We start from the raw sequence: 21,018 nt of genomic DNA on the forward strand, positions 1-21,018 counted from the left end.
GATAGGATATTAGTGTCCTTTCGTTAATTTATCTCCAGTTAAGTGCCCGAGTGTTTATTCTGATCATTTCCCGAGATTTTTTAAATATTTTGCAATTAAATCTATGAAGGTCTGATCTGATTGTTTCCGAACAATGATGTGCCTTACTCTACTCAATGGCCTAAGACCACGCAGATCTACAGATAAAAATAAAGAGGATGGAATTCAGTAGGGTTATTGTTGTGTTAAAGCGGAGTATTTTCCTGTGACGCACTACATCCTCAATGCACGTTCCCTCCATATAGCGGCAATTCTATTCTTCTGAATTGCCCCATTCGTAAACTGTTAATTCTTGCCGCTTCTTCGAGTATTGCTCTCATCTAAAGAACAGAGAAAAAAACGTTTCAGCAGCGTGATGGTCTTGTTGGGATTCTTAAAGAAATGTAGAACGCACACTCATCACTACACCCATCAAGTTCTCGAACCATGAACATCCGAACATGATTTCCAACCTGAAAAATTACCTGTGCGCCGTGCCGTTCAGCATACTAAGTGTTTCGGAGCTACAGTCGGTGTAGCTACCTTAAGCTGATTGTCAGTAGGTTTTATTACTGATTAGAACACTCAACATAACACGAGGAAATTTTTTCGCTAATATTCTCAAACTTTGATGACCTGCTTAGTGTAAACTGTGGTTTGCGGACATGGGTTTCCGCTTGAAATTTTTAAAATTTGCCATACTACACAACATACTAAGCGTTGTCAGTGTTTTGGCTTCCTATACACAGCGTGGATAATTAATAAGTAATCCATTTGCGGAAAAAAGTACGCGAAGTCACTAGTAATTTAAAAAAAAAATGGTTCAAATGGCTCTGAGTACTATGGGACTTAACATCTGAGGTAATCAGCCCCCTAGAACTTAGAACTACTTAAACCTAACTAACCTAAGGACATCACACACATCCATGCCCGAGGCAGGATTCAAACCAGCGATCGTAGCGGTCACGCGGTTCCAGACTGTAGCGCCTAGATCCTCTCGACCACCTCGGCCGGGCTAGTAATTTCAGCTAACACTCATGTGATATACGCAAGCAGAGCCAACCTTTTGAAATTTAATGTTTTTTAAACTCTTAATTACGTAAAAATAACAGGTATTTTGTGAGAATATTGAGCGAAACAGTTTTTTATATTATAATCATTCACAGTAACAACAATACAAACCTTATTTCTAACATAGGAAAATAATTATGAACTCACTTTCCACCTGGATGCATCCTGGTGATTCTTCAGTAACACAATCACTAAATCCGAAGCTAAAGCCGCTCAATATGTTTAAACTAACAAATTCTATGTGTAAATAAACAACACTGAACCGAACGAGAGGGCCATATCGAAATCCAAAACGTCTGGGTACAACTGAAAAATTGGCAGGAAGACCGATCAGTATCAGGTATCATAAGCTTACTGAATAGGACCTTCGGATAAAGAATCGTAAATGATGTCACTACCGAGGCTACCCTATTGCACCGATCGGTATGAACGATACAGAATGGGGTCCCTGGTTGAAAGTAGCTGAGACATGACGAAAACATCATGTCTTTTGGACAGTTCTTAAATTGAAACTGTAACTTTTTCTCACCTGACTTATTTTGGTGATACCTTACAGCAGCTAATGCATCTTTTTAATAGTAAACATACTCAACGGTATCATCCTTTATGCTATGAAACAGCCATATATGTACTGATGAGCCAAAACGTAACAACCACTGCCAATAGGGCGGGTGAATGCGCCTGATGGCATTGTGGGCAAATGAAAGAAGGAAAGTATACAGAGAGTGCCAGTAACGATCATTAGTATTCAGGTATATGACAGGAACGAAATTATCCGCACCAGCTGCACAACACTTCTAGTAAAAGCCACGACCGCTTCCGCGTCAATTGAAGCCGTAAAGTCAGGTGATCTGTATGAAAATTAACAAAGAAAATGTTTTTTACAAAGAATTATCAACAATGACCCGAAAAATAAATTGATACTGAAAAATAGGATCATATAGCAATACTTGAAGAGTAGCCGCTGAGAGTCATAGCGAAAAGGTAACCTCATCGCTCACGTCAAGCTACAAACACACGGCGCGCTTAAAGCGTTAGTCCACAGTTAAAATGAAGGGGATAACAGTACCATGCCAAGAGCAGGAACGTGGTTGAGCGGCAGCAGGAGAGGCAGCCTCAACCATGTTCCTGCTCGTGGCACGGTTCTGCTATCCCATTTATTTTAACTGTGGACTAACGCTTTAATCGCGCCGTGTGTTTGTAGCTTGACTTGAGTGATTTGGTGGTGGCGGAGATGAGCGGGGGGGGGGGGGGGGGGGGGAGGGGGGAAGGGGGTGTTCTAAGGTGGTTACCTCACCGCTATGACTTGTCACAAAGAATCTCTGTGAGTTCTCTTCAACTATTGCTAAAGATACTCTTTTTCAGTATCACTTTATTCTTCAGACCTTTGTTAAGAATTCCTTGTACAATTTTTTTTTATTTGTTAATTTTTGTGCAGATCATCTGAGGATGCGTACGTAATTGACGCGAAACCTGTCGTGGCCTTTAATAAAAGTATTTTACACCCAGTGTTTATCATTTCATTCAAAATGTGAAAATTTGGCTGCAGTCGCCCACAGTTTAAAATAACACGCTCACTTCTTTATTTTCGACACTGTGAAATAATCTCTTCTACTGCAAGTTCTTTGGTTTCTATATTCTGAGATGTGGCAGTATGGACCAATACTCGAAAAAAGTGCCCAACAAACCAGTAAACGTGGGCCCTAAAGTGCATACCGTAAGAGCTATGAGTACTTGTTCATCTTCGGTACAGTGAAACACATCTCTTCTACTAAGCAAGTGCTCACAGGTTTTAAGGCATGCATCTTACAGCCCATGTTTACTTCACAATTTTTTCTTGGTTTGGTCCATACCACCTCCTCCCGAAAATCTGGAAGGCAATGAGCATGTGGTAGGAGAGACTTGTTTCGCAGTACCGAAGATGAGGAAGTGCTCATAGGTCTTAAAGTATGCGTGTGAGAAACCATGTTTAGTAGACGTTTCTGTTCCGAATTACCGGTTCTGTCATACGCCTGAATATTGACCAATCATCCTGGGACACCCTGTATAAACGAAAAAGGGTCGAATGGGGAATCTTTCTAGCCACGATAAGGGCCGCTGTTGGGAAAATCCACTGACATAAGCGACTTGGGCAGATTGCTAAGTTCTGGCGCATGAGAACAAGCATCTCAGAGAAACTGACCGGCTGTTCTCAGGTTCCTGTCACGAGCATCTGTGGAAAAATGATTATACGATAATGACCCCACGAGTAGGCAACATGGCGTTTTGCCTTCATGCCTCATCATTGAATGTGGAGGTCGGTGGTTTGCCCGGTCTATAACGCAGTATAGGCGGCGATCTGTTACACATCTGGCGACGAGGTGCAGTACCGGTGTAGGCATCAGTGTTTTCGAGTAGAGCGTTCAGCGCTCATTGTTGAACGTGGGGCTTAGCAGCAGTCGAGCTCTACGTACATCTACTTCTACATACATACTCCGCAATCCACCATACGGTGCGTGGCGGAGGGTACGTCGTACCACAACTAGCATCTCTCCCTGTCCCACTCCCAAAGAGAACGAGGGATAAATGACAGCCTATATGCCTCTGTACGAGCCCTAATCTCTCTTATCTTTTCTTTGTGGTCTTTCCGCGAAATATAAGTTGGCGGCAGTAAAATTGTACTGCAGTCAGCCTCAAATGCTGGTTCGTGATATTTCCTCAGTAGCGATTCACGAAAAGAATGCCTCCTTTCCTCCAGAGACTCCCACCCGAATTCCTGAAGCATTTCCGTAACACTCGCGCGATAATCAAACCTACCAGTAACAAATCTAGCAGCCCGCCTCTGAATTGCTTCTATGTCCTCCCTCAATCCGATCTGATAGGGATCCCAAACGCTCGAGCAGTACTCAAGAATATAACGTATTAGTGTTTCATAAGCGGTCTCCTTTACAGTTGAACCACATCTTCCCAAAATTCTACCAATGAACCGGAAACGACTATCCGCCTTCCCCACAACTGCCATTACATGCTTGTCCCACTTCATATCGCTCTGCAATGTTACGGCCAAATATTTAATCGACGTGACTGTGTCAAGTGCTACCCTACTAATGTAGTATTCAAGCATTACGGGATTCTTTTTCCTATTCATATGCATTAATTTACATTTATCTATATTTAGAGTTAGCTGCCATTCTTTACACCAATCACAAATCCTGTCCAAGTCATCTTGTATCCTCCTACACTAGTAGTAGTAGTAGTAGAGGGATTTTGGGCGCACGACAGCAAGGTCTTCAGCGCCCATTCAGTAACTTAGTGAGACGGGAGTCAAGAAAAATCCCAGAACAGGAATATAAAACGAAACAGAAAACATCGTTGATAAACATGTGATCACCCACACCAAAGCGTGGGATTAAGCAGAGCGTCTGCAGTAAAATATGGACAATGCAGGAAGAAAATGATACAGGGAGCTAAAACAATGTACCAGATGGAAGTTACATCCAAGTAACAATCACTGAACTCCTTTCTTCGGCGTGTGAAAGCACTTGACACTAAAATTCTCAAATAGTCAGTACCCCTGTCTGCTGTAAAGCACATGGTGAAACTGAAGGTACATCCACTCACATTGTTGTAAGACTGGCGAAAGTTGTCTCCGTAGAGTGAAGTGAGGGCTTGACATAGCGACACTATAATAGAAAAATTGTGCCTGAAGTCCAATATCACACTGGCTAAGTACTGTATATATTTTGTCTATGTACACGTGTTCGTATATAATCTTACGATCCGCGAAGTCTCTTTAGGTTTCTTAGCCATTATTTGAACCTCAGTTGCGGTAAGTAAATGGATTCTTTCAAAATGAATTGAAACACACTTCTGCGAGGAATCATTCTTCTCGGTAACTGAATGATGTTAAGAATATTATCAGTTCTCAGCAGATTTCGTAAGTTGGTTATATGCCAGTAAAATAATTCAAGCATATTACTCGCGCAAAGTTCACACTCGGCGCCGTGGCTGATGGGGGTGACTCTACATCATCTTGCCAATTTCTGAGTAAGAATATTATCAGTTCTCAGCAGATTTCGTAAGATGGTTATATGCCAGTAAAATAATTCAAGCATATTACTCGCGCAAAGTTCACACTCGGCGCCGTGGCTGATGGGGGCGACTCTACATCATCTTGCCAATCTCTGAGTTTAATTCTCCTGTAATAGATTGCGAATCTTGACTATTTTTTACCATGTATCCCATTTGCAAGTACTGAACGCCATTAAGCATTAAAGGGGACACAGTCACTCAACGGCGACACCCTCCCCTACACCACAGCACCATTAGCAAACAGCCGCACATTGCTATCCACCCTATCCAAAAGATCATTTATGTAGATAGAAGCCGCGCGGGATTAGCCGAGCGGTCTGTGCGCTGCAGTCATGTACTGTGCGGCTGGTCCCGGCGGAGCCTCGAGTCCTCCCTCGAGCACGGGTGTCTGTGTTTGTCCTTAGGATAATTTAGGTTCAGTAGTGTGTAAGCTTAGGGACTGATGACCTTAGCAATTAAGTCCCATAAGGTTTCACACACATTTGAACACTTTCTTGTAGATAGAAAACAACAGCGGACCTACCACACTTCCCTGGGGCCCTCCAGATGATACCCTCACCTTCGATGAACACTCACCATCCAGGACAACGCACTGGATTCTATTACTTATGAAGTCTTCGAGCCACTCACATATTTGGGAACCAATCCCATATGCTCGCACCTTAGTCAGGAGACTGCATGTCAGCTCAACGACGTCTTCAACTGCGATTGCAGGGTTCATGGGATCATCCAAATTAGGCCGTGGATCAATGTAAACGCGTCGCTTGGTCGGATGAATCAGTTTAATCTTAAACACCCCGGCAGATTATAACTGTGTGGCGGACCGAGACTCGAACTCGGGTCCTTTGCACAATTAAAGCTGTGTGGATGGGCCGTGAGTCGTGCTTGGGCAGCTCAGTCGACGGAACACATGCCAGCGAAAGGCGAAAGTCTCGAGTTCGAGTCTCGGCCCGGCACACTTGTTTAATCTGCCATGAAGTTTCATATCAGCGCACACTCCGTGCAGAGTGAAAATTTCATTCTGGACGTTTGAAGTTACTTGTCAATGGTCAACGATCGGGGTCAAGATGGATCGTTTCAGAGGCGAACGGCTGTCCAAAATATCCACCTACTGCGACACGACACAGACCAGTGGGGGCAGTATTGTGCTATGGGGGACATTTATCTGGGCTACCATGGTATCCACTGTAATAACTGAATGTATCTTGATAGGAGTAGCCAACGTGAGCATTATTGCTGACCACCTGCATCCCTTCATGCTTGATGTCATCCAGATGGTCATCATGTTTTTCCTTCGATTCTGTAACATACGTTTGTACATAGTTCTTTCTAACAAACTCGCCTCAAGGTGCTGATAAATGATATATATAGCTGAGACATGAAAAATGATTTATGAAACTTGAAATTACTGTTTCTGCTACACAAACTTAAAAAGCCAAAAAACTTCGTGAAAACTAAAATTTTAAAGCGGAAATGTGACCTTTGAGTAACTAATATGAAATGGGTGGTCAGCCACGAATGATTATATGCTACCAGATATCATTGTTTATGCCAAAGGAATGCAGATGGGTGCCAGTGGCAACTGTAGCACTTTCTTCCAGCAACACGGATCAGTGCGAGTGGAGCATCTGTGGAAAAGCTGTTGAAGAACTGTGAAACCTCGAATAGACAACAAGGTACTGGGTCTCCATGCTTCATCACATAACGTGAAAATGGTCATGAGCATACCAACACTGAGAGTTAGCTATTCACCCAAATACACTACTGGCCATTAAAATTGCTACACCAAGAAGAAATGCAGATGATAAAAGGGTATTCATTGAACAAATATATTATACTAGAACTGACATGTGATTACATTTTCACGCTATTTGGGTGCATAGATCCTGAGAATTCAGTACCCAGAACAACCACCTCTGGCCGTATTAACGGCCTTGATACGCCTGAGCATTGAGTCAAACAGAGCTTGGATGGCGTGTACAGGTACAGCTGCCAATGAAGCTTCAACACGATACCACAGTTCATCAAGAGTAGTGACTGGCGTATTTTGACGAGCCAGTTGCGCGGCCACCATTGGCCAGACGTTTTCAATTGGTGAGAGACCTGAAGATTGTGCTGGCCAGGGCAGCAGTCGAACATTTTCTCTATCCAGAAAGGCCCGTACAGGACCTGCAACATGCGGTCGTACATTATCCTGCTGAAATGTAGGGTTTCGCAGGGATCGAATGAAGGGTAGAGCTACGGGTCCTAACACATCTGATATGTAACGTCCACTGTTCAAAGAGCCGTCAATGCGAACAAGAGGTGATTGAGACGTCTAACCAATGGCACCCCATACCATCATGCCGGGTGATACGCCAGTATGGCGATGATGAATACACGCTTCCCATGTTCGTTCACCGCGATGTCGCCAAACACGGATGCGACCATCATGATGCTGCAAACAGAACCTGGATTCATCAGAAAGAAAACGACGTTTTTCCATTCGTGCACCCAGGTTCGTCATTGTGTACACCATCGCAGGCGCTCCTGTCTGTGATGCAGCGTTAAGGGTAACCGCAGCCATGGTCTCCGAGCTGATAGTCCATGCTGCTGCAAACGTCATCGAACTGTTCTTGCAGATGGTTGTCTTGCGAACGTCCCCATGGTTGTTGTCTTGCAAATGTCCCCATCTCTTGACTCGGGGATCGAGACGTGGCTGCACGATCCGTTACAGCCATGCAGATAAGATGCTTGTCATCTCAACTGCTAGTGATATGAGGCCGTTGGGATCCAGCACAGCGTTCCATATTACCCTCCTGAACCCACCAATTCCATATTCTGCTAACAGTCATTGGATCTCGACCAACGTGAGCAGCCATGTCGCGATACGATAAACTGCAATCGCGATAGGCTACAATCCGACCTTTATCAAAGTTGGAAACGTGATGGTACGCATTTCTCCTCTTTACACGAGGCATCACAACAACGTTTCACCAGGCAACGCCGGTCAACTGCTGTTTGTGTATGAGAAATGGGTTGGAAACTTTCCTCATGTGAGCACGTTGCAGGTGTCGCCACCGGTGCCAACCTTGTGTGAATGCTCTGATTGGTTGGTTGTTTTGGGGAAGGAGACCAGACATCAAGGTCATCGGTCTCATCGGATTAGGGAAGGACGGGGAAGGAAGACGGCCGTGCCCTTTGATAGGAACCATCCCGGCATTTGCCTGAATGCTCTGAAAAGCTAATCATTTGCATATCACAGCATCTTCTTCCTGTCGGTTAAATTTCGCGTCTGTAGCACGTCATCTTGGTGACGTAGAAATTTTAATGTCCAGTAGTGTACTAAGTCTGAACTGCTGAGTAACGTAAATGTAGATGTGTGATTGACGTCTGAGTGACCATAAAGCGCATTTACGGCGACTCCATTTGCGAGGCCATGGCTGTACCATGACAGACCATCCATCAGTATCATCTGTGGAGGCTCGATGACGTTAACATCTCTACTTCATTTCTTCTACTGAATCACTCATATAAACACCACATAGTATTCGAATGGATTCAAAATCCTGTTCCTCTGTGAATGGTTGTAAAGTAACAATGAATTTAACAAAGTCTCGTCACATTCAGCTCTGATAAATTTACCAAAATTGTCCCAGAGAAGAAGTTAATTCTTTTAAACTGTTTTCTACTCCGGACTGGATCAGAACAGACTGTTTTACGTCTAATAAAAGGCCACTTTGCACAGTTAGGGCCTTTAAGTGTTAGCAACATTGGATGCTACTGCTTTAATGGTGTATGTAAGAGCAAGTATGTGGAACGTCTGTACTGAGACGTGTAAGTACACTGAAACGCCAAAGAAACTGATATGGGCATGCGTATTCAAATACAGAGATACGGTTGGCAACGACTATATAAGACAACATGTGTTATGGCATTTGTTAGGTCGATTACTGCTGCTACAATGGTAGGTTATCAATATTTAAGTGAGTTTGAACGTGGTGTTATGGTCGGCGCACGAGCGATGGGACACAGCACCTCCGAGGAGCGATGAAGTGGGGATTTTCCCTTATGACCATTTCACAAGTGTACCGTGAATATCATGATCCGGTAAAACATCAAATCTCTGACATCGCTGTGGCTGGAAAATGATCTTGTAAGAACGGGACCAACGACGACTGAAGAGAATCGTTCAACATGACATAAGTGCAACCCTTCCGCAGATGACTGCAGATTTCAATGCTGGACCATCGACAAGTGTCAGCGTGCGAACCGTTCAACGAAACGTCATCGATATGGACTTTCGGAGCCGAAGGCCCACTCCTGTACCCTTGATGGCTGCATGACAAGGCAGTCAACACCGATAATGGACTGTTGATGAGTGAAAACATGTTGCCTGGTCGGATGAGTGTCGTTTCAAATTGTATCGAGCGTATGGACGTGTACGGGTTTGGAGACAACCTAATGAATCCATGGACCCTGCCTGTCATCAAGGAACTTTTCAGGCTGGTGGAGGCTCTGTAATGGTGTGTGGCGCGTGCAGTTTGAGTGATATGAGACTTCTGATATGTCTAATACGACTCTTTTAGGTGACACGTATGTAAGCATCCTGTCTGACCACTTCATCCATTCATGTCTACTGTGCATTCCGATTAACTTGGGTAATTCCAGCAGTACAATCCAACACCCCACACGTCCAGAATTGGTACAGAGTGGCTCCAGGAACACACTTCTGAGTTTAAACACTTCCGCTGGCCGCCAAACTCCCCAGACATGAACATTATTGAACATTTCTGGAAGGCCTTGCAACGTGTTGTTCAGAAGAGATTTCCACCCCCTCGTACTGTTTCGGATTTAGGAACAGCCCTGCAGGATTCATTGTGTCAGTTCCCTCCAATACTACATCAGACATCAGTCGAGTCCATACCACGTCGTGTTGCGGCACTTCTGCGTGCTCATGTCTGCCCTACACGATATTAGCCACGTGTATCAGTTTCTTTGCGTCTTCAATGTATATTCTTACCAAATGACTCATATTCTGTTCGCAGTGTATACGGGGGCTGCTATATATATTTCTGGCCTAGGCAACACTAAGTGTTGCCAGGTGCAATCTGACATTTCCATTGGAAAGTTTGACATTTTTTAGCATAAATGTACTCAGAACTTTTTGACTTACGACAATTTTTTTTTCTTTTACAGGGACTTGAAGAAATCAATTTGGCACAAAAATGGAATTAACTCGTGAACATTTTCGTGCGATCATTTTTCACAACTTTCGACGTGGATTATCACGACAAGAGTGCATCGATGAACTTAAATCTTTGTATGGCGACGAAGCACCATCCTATAGCACTGTGAAAAACTGGTAGAACGAATTCAATCGTGGCCGACGCTCGCTCAAAGACGAATTCCGTGAAGGTCGTCCAAAAACAGCCGTTGTGCCAGAAAACATCGATGCCGTACGTGAACTGATAATGCAAGACCGTCATGTGACATACCGTGAGATAGAGGCATGCCAAGGCAATTCTCCCACCAGCATACATTCGATATTGCATGAACACCTGGCCGTAAAAAAGGTTTGTTCTCGTTGGATCCCGCACAATTTGACAATCGCTCAAAAGAAAGCTCGTGTGGATTGGTGTAAAGAAATGGTGAAAAAATACGATCGCGGTGCTTCAAAAGACGTTTATAAGATCGTCACAGGTGACGAATCATGGATCTATGCATATGAGCCCGAAACAAAACAGCAATCGCCCGTGTGGGTCTTCCAAGACGAGCCAAATCCAACGAAAGTTGTTCGTGGAAGAAGCACTTCGAAGCAAATGGTCGCCTGTTTCTTCGGCAAAACTGGTCATGTGGCGACTGTTCCGCTTGAGCAACGTAGGACGGTCAATTCTGAGTGGTACACCACCATTTGTTTGCCTGAAGTCTTCGGAGAAATTCGAAAAATGAACAAGAGAAGACGAATCATTGTGCACCATGACAATGCGAGCTGTCACACATCGGCTCAAACCAGCGCCTTTTTGACCGGCCAAAACGTCGAAATGATGGGTCATCCGCCGTACAGCCCTGACTTGGCACCCAATGACTTATTTTTATTCCCACACATCAAGAAAAAAAATGCGTGGTCAACGATTTTCGTCGCCAGAAGATGCTGTTGCAGCATTCAAAAACCATGTTTTGGAGGTGTCTCAATCGGAGTGGAAAAAGTGCTTCGAAAATTGGTTTGAGCGCATGCAAAAGTGTATAAATCTTGATGGAGAATATTTTGAAAAACAATAAACCATTTTCGTTGATAAATATTCGTATTTTCATTATTAGGCCAGAAATATATATAGCAGCCCTCGTAGTGTGACAACTGCCAAGAATACAAAAAGAGAACAGAGACGTCAGTGATCAGACGGACAGTTCATAATTTTATGAAAAAAAGGGGACGAGGGGAAAAAGCGATATTTGAACAGGGATCACCTACTTCGCAATCCAACACCGTGACCGTATAACCACGACGCCGAGGCTCTTCCATCCGCCGAGTGTTGCACATCTTCAGCTTGTTTTGGCTTTTTCCAGAGTTCAGCATACTTTCTTCCTGTTTTCAAACTTAATCTGTGTTCAGTTTTTGACAAGCTGTCCACTGGACACTCTTACTACTAAATCTGAGGGGAGTGTGAGGGTGAATTTCCATTGTTTAAGTTACAATACGCGCAATATAAATAGTCATCCCCTTGAGTACGAGTCGCAAAATCAATCTTTAGTAAGGCTCATTTGAAAGTGTTGGGTTAACTGTTATGACAGGAAAAATATTAGCCGCTATTGACTCACTATGTGCATCGGGAGGGAGACAGAAAATGTGTCCGGGAGGTGCACAGACCAACTTTCTATGGGATGTGTGTATTAAACTTTAGAAAATGATTATCATTGGCTTACAAGAAACGTTCAAAACAAACCATTAACTTGCACCATGAACATCGAATGAAAATGGCGCGCTACATTGATCGCAAAGCAAGGTCGAAGGCGAACTCCTTGTAGGTTGCAAATCATGCAGTTCGTTCAACTAGGTATTCACTCCTAAGGCTTGCGTATAGAAACATACTGGTGTAACGGAGTGATGAGAACTGATGGAACGTGATGGTATGTAACCGAATACGAAACAGACTGTTGTGAAGCTTATCGTGGAACTGTCTATCCTTTAAGGCGTAGCTGCAGATAGTGCGATAATATGTTTTAGAGGTACAGAAAAAAAAACATCCAGAGGCTGAATTTGTCCAGTGCTTTCAGGTGGTATGAACTGCAATGTCACACAGTTTTCAGGAGAGAGAGTTCGCTCTCAAGGATTATGATTTTCTGTGCGGCTGGTCCCGGCGGAAGTTCGATTCCTCCCTCTGGCATGGGTGTGTGTGTTTGTCCTTAGGGGTTGGGGTGGTGTGTGGGAGGAGACCAGACAGCGATGTCATCGGACTCATCGGATTATGGAAGGACGGGGAAGGAAGTTGGCCGAGCCCTTTCAAAGGAACCATCCCGGCATCTGCCTGGAGTGATTTAGGGAAATCACAGAAAAACTAAAACAGGATGGCGGGACGCGAGATTGAACCGCCGTCCTCCCGACTGCGAGTCCAGTGTGCTAACCACTGCGCCACCTCGCTCGGCCCTGTCCTTAGGATAATTTAGGTTAATTAGTGTGTAAGCTTAGGGACTGATGACCTTAGCAGTTAACACCCATAACCATAAGATTTCACACACATTTGAACACTTTTTATTATGATTTTTATATGCAGACCAGAAATCCAGCAAAAACAAGCTATTTTGACCAATTACTGGCAAAAAAGTGCTCGTACCATAGTTGTAGTTCTCTTACGCCCGTTTTCCCACTCTTGCAGTGGCGTAAATGTTTCCTACTGCCTTTGCAAGATCACGCACACGAGAATGAATGTTATGGGGCAGAGTACCTCCAACTACTCGCAGCACAATAAATAACTTTCCAGGCAATATACTATCCAGATTAACTGTCAGCATAATTGTATCCGAATGCATTAAAGTATTGATGTTAAGTCGATCTTGATGCAACTCTCTTGGTACCTCTAATTTCCAGGGTAACATTTACGTGCATTTCCTTTTCAGATCCCGACTGGTCGAAGGTGAAAACAACGGAACGACAGAATAAGTTTCTTTATGTCGTCCCAAAATTTTCTGGCCCATTCCACGGTTTACTCTGCATCGTAAATTTGACGTAAGTCTTCCATTTGTGTAGCACGGTTTAAAGTTATGCAACCATCCACTGCACCCTTGAAATCACTGTAATCTACACTATGTGATCAAAAGTATCCGAACATCCCCAGAAACGTACTTTTTTCATATTAGGTGCATTGTGCTGCCCCCTACTGCCAGGCAGACCATATCAGCGACCTTAGTAGCCATTAGACATCGTGAGAGAGCAGAACTGGACGCTCCGCGGAACTCACGGACAACGAAAGTGGTCAGTTGAGTGGGTGACACTTGTGTCATACGTCTGCACGCGAGTTTTCCACACTCCTAAACATCCCTAGGTCCACTGTTTCCGGTGTGCTAGTGAAGTGGAAATGTCATGGGACATGTACAGCGCAAAATTGTACAGGCCGACCTCGTCTGTTGACTGACAGAGACCGCCAACAGTTGAAGAGGGTCGTAATGTGTAAGAGGCAGACATCTATCCAGACCATCATACAGGAATTCCAAACTGCATCAGGATCCACTGCAAGTACCAGGACAGTTGTGTGGGAGGTGAGAAAACATGGATTTCATGGTCGAGTGGCTGCTCGCAAGCCACACATCACGCCGGTAAATGCCAAACGACGCCTCGCTTGATGTTAGGAGCGTAAACATTGGACGACTGAACAGTGTAAAAATGTTGTGTGGAGTGACAAATCACGGTACACAATGTGGCGATCCGATGGCAGGATGTGGGTACGGCGAATACACGGTGAACCTCATCCGCCAGCGTGTGTAGTGCCGACAGTAAAATTCGGAGGCGGTGGTGTTATGGTGTGGTGGTGTTTTTCATGGAGGGAGTTTGCACCCCTTGTTGCTTTGCGTGGCACCATCACAGCAATGGGCTACACTGATGTTTTAACCTTCCGCTGGAGGTTCGAGTCCTCCCTCGGGCATGGGTGTATGTGTGTTGTTCTTAGCATCTTTCAACCCGATCGAGCACCTGTTCATAATGCACGGCTTGTGGCGGAGTGGTTACACGACAATAACGTCCCTGTAATGTACCGGCCTGCACAGAGTCCTGACTGAATCCTATAGAACAGCTTTGGAATGTTTCCGAACGCCGACTTTGTGCCAGGCCTCACCGATACCTCTCCTCAGTGCAGCACTCCGTGAAGAATGGTGTGCCATTCCCCAAGAAACCTTCCAGCGCCTGATTGAACCTATGTCTGTGAAAGTGGAAGCTGTCGTCAAGGCTTTGCTACGGTCGCAGGTTCGAATCCTGCCTCTGGCATGGATGTGTGTGATGTCCTTAGGTTAGTTAGGTTTAAGTACTTCTAAGTTCTGCAGGACTGATGACCTCAGATGTTAAGTCCCATAGTGCTCAGACCCATATGAACCATTTGAACCATCAAGGCTAAGGGTGGGCCAACAGCGCCACGAACTTGTAAGTCATTTTCAGACAGGTGCCCGGATACTTTCGATCACATTGAGTATGTCGCCCGCAATTTGATGTGCATAACGTAGTAGGTCACTATCTTGCACATCCTGTAAATTGTGTCGAGTATCCACGAAACTCGCAGACATCACTTTTGGTAACAAATACGCCTTATTCTGCCTTGAATGTCTGTAACTTTTCTTGTGCACAACACGCTTATACCATGCTGTGCACTTATTCGAAATCTGTTCATAACTGTTTGTTTACTATACTGCGGATGATCCTCCATGTACGTACGTATGTTTAGTACCTGATGTTTGGACAACGATTGTCCTCAACTAATTTTCATTGGAAACGAGATTTGTGGCTCCCTGTCCGACGAGGATGATGAACTACATGGCTCGACACCTGTTTCAATATCACTTTCACTTGTCAACCAACTGTAGTCATCATTGTACTCCTCACGTATATTCTCCGCAAAGTCGAGTGTACACGACACCACATTTTCCGCTGACTCATCTTGCAGAGACGCTAATATATCATCTGTCATTCCCTTGTCGCTCTGCGGAATTCCTTGGGTGCCTTTCTATCGAAATGTCAACTTGTGGAAGTATTGTGGATATAATGCAATGTTCGCTTTGCTTATCGTTGCTATTCCTCTACTTTGCATCACTGTAGCACCGTTATTCTTCGTCGACTAAACAGTTCAACTGCACTCCGTAGCCTCATACTGTGCTCGCCACTGAATACCTCCAGTCCCGCCCCTTTTTGCCATTAGGAACTAACATTGTGGTTGCATAGCAGGCAAATTGCGGAGCGTCGAATGCCTTTTACGATCCTCGTACTCAAGGAGTTCCTTGATGATGATGTTTGGTTTGTTGGGCGCTCAACTGCGCAGTCATCGGCGCCCGTACATGTGCGTGAAATCTTATGGGACTTAACTGCTAATGTCATTAGTCCGTAAGCTTACACACTACTTAACCTAAATTATCCTAAGGACAAACACACACGCCCATGCCCGAGGGAGGACTCGAACCTCCGCCGGGACCAGCCGCACAGTCCATGACTGCAGCGCCTGAGACCGCTCGGCGAAACCCGCGCGGCGCCCGTACAAAGAAGGCGTTCCTTGTAAGAAGGCTATCGGTCGGGTGACTGAAAGGAGTATCTGTACCCGTAGAAGTCGAATGGCCTCGGTCGGTAGCGACGGCTTTGCACAACTAACCTAGTCAGTCTTAGATAGCAGACAACACTGTGTCCATTACGTCAAAGTACTCATAAACGAATGTAAACGTAATATTCGGAGTTAAAGACCAGAGAAATATTGGATGAAATTGATAAGGAAACGTCACCAGCTCGACTCAATATTTTAAAGAAAAAAAGGCATATTTGCAACATAATAGCCCCAGAAATCGCCCACGTACGAAAATGTGGGCCGTAATTTGACCTTCTGTTGTACAGCTTTTAAACTTTAGCGGATGCGGGTTGTTTGTCACTCGCTCCGCATCATTACAGCCGGCTAATGCCCGAGCAGAGAGTACTGTGGATCGGAATAACCAGAGGCCTCGTGGCTCCTATTCGCGTGATTTCGAAGGCGAGGAAAGAGGAAGAGGGAGGTGGGCATATCTACCCACCGTGTTTTGAAATCTTTTCGTACGTTATTGTATGCAAAAAAATAGGTAAGTAATACCCATCCAATATTATTTTAACAGTACTCTCGTGTCGATAGTCTGCAGCTACATATACGCGTCGAAATCAAAAAGAATAAACCTGAGCAACTAAAGAATTATTACGAAATGTATTTAATGATTTTCGATTACAATTTAATGATGCCAGTCGTGTTGAAGAATTGTGCTTCTTCCGCAAATGTACTTCACTTTAACAGAGTCAGGTTTAAAATGCATAGAAAATAACGCACAACAGCGATGTTAGTAACAAAACACCGCTATGCTACGTCTTTATGACTCACTCATTCGTTTCACTCATTTACACTGCATCGGAGAATCGAAACACAAAAATGTTCATAGCAAAGAGATCTCCGGCGCTATCTACAGGTCATAAACCGGACACTTTGACACAGTGAACAGGTCATGTTAAAGCAATATTTCACAAATTTCTTACTAACTCCTCTGTACAGCCTCGGCTCTCGTGCCTTAGGCGGCTAAGCGAGTGACAGTAGGTGCTCGCATGTTTAAAAGCTCTACATTCAGGTTATAATGGCGTACTGTCAGAACTATGGCGCAAATTTTCGGGAGGAACATATTTCTGTGGCTGATATCTTGCCAGTGTGCTTTTTTATCCTTAAAATATGAGGTCAGGTTGGTGACGTTTCCTTGTGAGTTAGAAGTATACTGATGAAAAAAAAACTAAAGATGGCAAGCATGTATCCGCACCTGTCCGTCCCTGGTAGCTCAGTGGTCAGCGCGACAGACTGTCAATCCAAACGGCCCGGGTTCGATTTCCGGCTGCGTCGGAGATTTTCTCCACTCAGGGACTGGGTGTTGTGTTGTCCTAATCATCCCCATCGACGCGCAAGTCGCCGAAGTGGCGACAAATCGAAAGACTTGCAGTAGGCGAACTGTCTACCCGACGGGAGGCTCTCGTCACATAACATTTCATTTTTATCTACACGTGAAAGATCTACCAACTTTCGCACCAGTAGCTTAAGAGTGGGACTAGTAGCGCCACTATGAAGATGCAAATCAGGTTTGTACCGGTCGCAGCGTTAAGTTATATCTGAGATTGGAGGGGGAGAGTTGATGTCTGTCAAGAATCTAGAACGAGATTTTCACTCTGCAGCTGAGTAGGAGACGAGGTACTGGCAGAAGTAAAGGTGTGAGGACAGGACGTGAGTCGTGCTTGGGTAGCTCAGATGGTAGAGCACTTGCCCGTGAAAGGCAAAAGTCCCGTCCTCGAGTCTCGTTCCGGCACACAGTTTTAATCTGCCAGGAAGTTTCATATCAACGCACACTCCGCTGTAAAGTGAAAATCTCATTCTGGAGACATCCCCGACTCTGTGTCTAAGCCATGTCTCCGCAATATCCTTTCTTTCAGGAGTGCTAGTTCTGCAAGGTTCGCAGGAGAGATTCTGTAAAGTTTGGAAGGTAGGAGACGAGGTACTGGCGGAATTAAAGCTGTGAGGACGGGGCGTGAGTCTTGCTTGGGCAGCTCAGTTGGTAGAGCACTTGCCCAAGAATGCAAAGGTCCCGAGTTCGAGTCTCGGTCCGGCACACAGTTTTAATCTGCTAGGAAGTTTCTTAGTCAATTATGCCTGTAAGGCGAGAAAGAGGCCACTGTCAGCACCTCACTGAGTTCGAAAGAGGTCGTGGAATCGGGCTGGATGTTCCTGCTACGATACTGCAGAAAGACTTGGCAGGAACGTAGCTACTGTACGTGACTTCTGGCAGCTATGATCACGAGAATGTGCGATCTCTAGAAGGCCAGCTTCCGGACGGTCACGTGGCACTACTGAGAGGGAAGACTATTTTGTTCGGCGCATAGCTCTGTGCTGCATCTGCAGCAGCAATTTGAGCAGTAGTTGGAACCACAGTGACACAACGAACTGTTAGAAATCAATTACTTCAAGGACATCTCCGAGCCAGACGCCCTATAGCGTGCATTCCACTGGCCCCAACTACCGCCGTTATCGACTTTAGTGGTGCCAAGTGAGAGCTCATTGGAGGGCAGAGTGAAGCTCTGTGGTATTTTCCGATGAAAACTGGTTCTACGTCGGTACTAGTGATGGTGTTTTGTTGGCTAGAAGGAGGCCACTTGAGGGCCTGCAACCAACCTGTCTTCGTGCTAGACACAGTGGATCTGCGCCTGGGGTTATGGTCTGGGGTGCGATTTCGTATGACAGCAGGAGCACTCTCGTGGTAGCCCATGCGCCCTGGCTCCAAATTTGTCCTTCAATCTTATAATTCGACTTGTTGTGCTGCTATTCATAACAGCATTCCAACGGGTATTTTCCGACAGGATAACGGTTGCCAACATACAGGTGTTATAAGCCAACATGCTCTTCAGTGTGTCGACATGTTGCCTTGGCCTGCTCGATCACCAGATCTGTCTCCAATCGAGCACGTATGGGGCATCATTGGACGAAAACTGCAGCGTCATCCACAACCAGCATTCACCGTTCCTGTATTAACCGAACTAGTGCAACAGACATGGATCTCCATCCCACAAACTGACATCCGGCACCAGTACACTACAATCCATGTACGTTTATATGCTTGAATTCAACATTCTGGCGGTTACACCAGTTATCCATGTACCAGCATTTCATATTCGCAATGACTTGTCTCGCGGTTACATTAATCTGTGATACTGCTTATGTAAGTCACTTAAATATGTTACCTGGACAAATGCATTCCGGAAATTACATTACTCTACTTTAATTACTCTTTGGTGTTGTGTTTTTCTCCGTCATTGCAGTTTAAATACCTTGCTTGGTTGGTTTGAGAGAGGGGACCAAACAGTGAGGTCATCGGTCTTAAGTACTCTGATATGTTCAGTGAACATACTCTTTACCCGTAGTATTGAAAACTGTGTCTGGTAGCAACAAAAAACAAGTGAATATCGTTGAGGGTCACATAACGTCCTTCGACTTTTGTCTAAAGAGGAGCAGCTATCAGTCACCAAATTGAGTGTTTTCGTCGAGTGAACGATTGATACAGTGCGCATTTAGAGCTCGCATATGACATTTTTATGTACGCTATTTCGCTGGCTGGCTACCACGGGCATGGGCAGTAATGTCTTGTAGCGACCTGTATTGGAGAGGCAGTACTTACTCCGGTATGTGGTGTGCGGCGGCGGCCGGCAGCTGCCCCCGACACCCCCGCGGCCTTCCCGCGCCGGCCAGCACGCAGACGGCCGCTCCCACGATCAGCAGTGCCACTGCTCCGCCTTGCATGGTTGTTGGTTGTAACCTGCGGAGTCCTCAGCGTCGGCGTCTCTCTACACTAGGTAGTCCGCACCTCTGCTTCTGCCCCCACCACGACGCGCACGCCAGATAACGAACGTCGCGGAATGGGCTGCCACCGAGAGATATATTTCATCAGTCGTGACGAACTCCTTCGATCGAAATAGCCATGCCTTCTGGGTCGCCCAAAACTTGGTCACCGCCGTATCTCCCTACTTTCTTTCAACCAAACGTTGCACTAAATTAAGGTGCGCAGTGGCTCAGCTTATTTTATTAGTACACTGAAGAATATGGAAGTAATAGTCCGATATTAATCAAACTTTGTGTAGATGTTCGTTAGGTAACGCGTATTACGTGATTAAACGTGCATTGTATTCATTGTGTCATCAGTACACTTCCTTACTAAAGCGATATTAGTAGTCATTATTATTAAAATTAAATACAAATATACCATCCACAAATACAATACTTATAAATTATAAAATTGCACACACACCTACATCTATACTCTGCACACTATTGTGAAGTACATGGGAAAGGGGTCGTCCTACTGTACCAATTACTAGGGATCCACTGACGTATGGCAAGTTAAGAATGATTGTTTAAATGCCTCCTTGTGTGCTGTAATTAATCTAATCTTGTCCTCACGATCCCTATGAGAGTGGTACGCAGATGGAGTAATATATTCCAAGAGCCGTCATTTAAAGTTGGGCTTTCTCAGTATTGTTTATGTCTGTCTTCAACAGTCCGCCAGTTCAGTTTCTTCAGCACTGTCACATTCTCGTATGGATCAAACAAACCAGTGAGCATTCGTGCTGCCCTTCTCTGTATACGTTCTACATCCCTTGAAGTCGTATTTAATATGGGTCCCATACACTTGAGCAATATTCCAGAATGGGTCGCATGAGTAATTTGTAAGCAATCTCCTTTGTATACTGTTAGCTCTTCCCCAGTTTTCTACCAATAAAAGTCTATCACCAGCTTCACCTACGACTCAGTTTATGTGATCAATACATTTACACTTCCCTTTAAAGTGTAGTTGTATGAATTGGCCGATTCTAACACTGACTCACTGATACTTCAGTCATAGGACCAAACGTTTTTTATCTTTGTGAAGGGTACAATTTTACGTTTCTTAACATTTAAAGCAAGTCGCCAATCTTTGTACCACTTTGAAATCTTATCAGCATCTGATTACTATTTATGCAGCTTCGTTCAGACAGCGCTTCATTATGGAATTGTGAATTGTGTTTTGTTCAACTCATGACATACATTGGCAATCCATTTGGTTTCCATACAGGAGACATGTCAGAAATTTATAATGCAATTACAATGAATTTTA

The 21,018-nt window shown here is 44.7% G+C and overlaps 1 protein-coding gene across 1 annotated transcript in view; it reads right to left on the reverse strand.

The window, feature by feature from the left end:
- LOC126365907 (pyrimidine-specific ribonucleoside hydrolase RihA-like) overlaps positions 1 to 19,682 on the reverse strand; it is a 116,277-nt gene extending 96,595 nt beyond the window's left edge. Inside the window, exon 1 of the mRNA XM_050008629.1 lies at positions 19,546 to 19,682. Within this exon, the coding sequence (XP_049864586.1) occupies positions 19,546 to 19,667 (122 nt within the window). The 5' untranslated portion in view covers positions 19,668 to 19,682. The remainder of the gene's footprint in view (positions 1 to 19,545) is intronic.
- Positions 19,683 to 21,018: the final 1,336 nt, after the last annotated feature.

This window comes from Schistocerca gregaria, chromosome 4 (assembly GCF_023897955.1).
Source record: "Schistocerca gregaria isolate iqSchGreg1 chromosome 4, iqSchGreg1.2, whole genome shotgun sequence".
Taxonomy (NCBI): domain Eukaryota; kingdom Metazoa; phylum Arthropoda; class Insecta; order Orthoptera; family Acrididae; genus Schistocerca; species Schistocerca gregaria.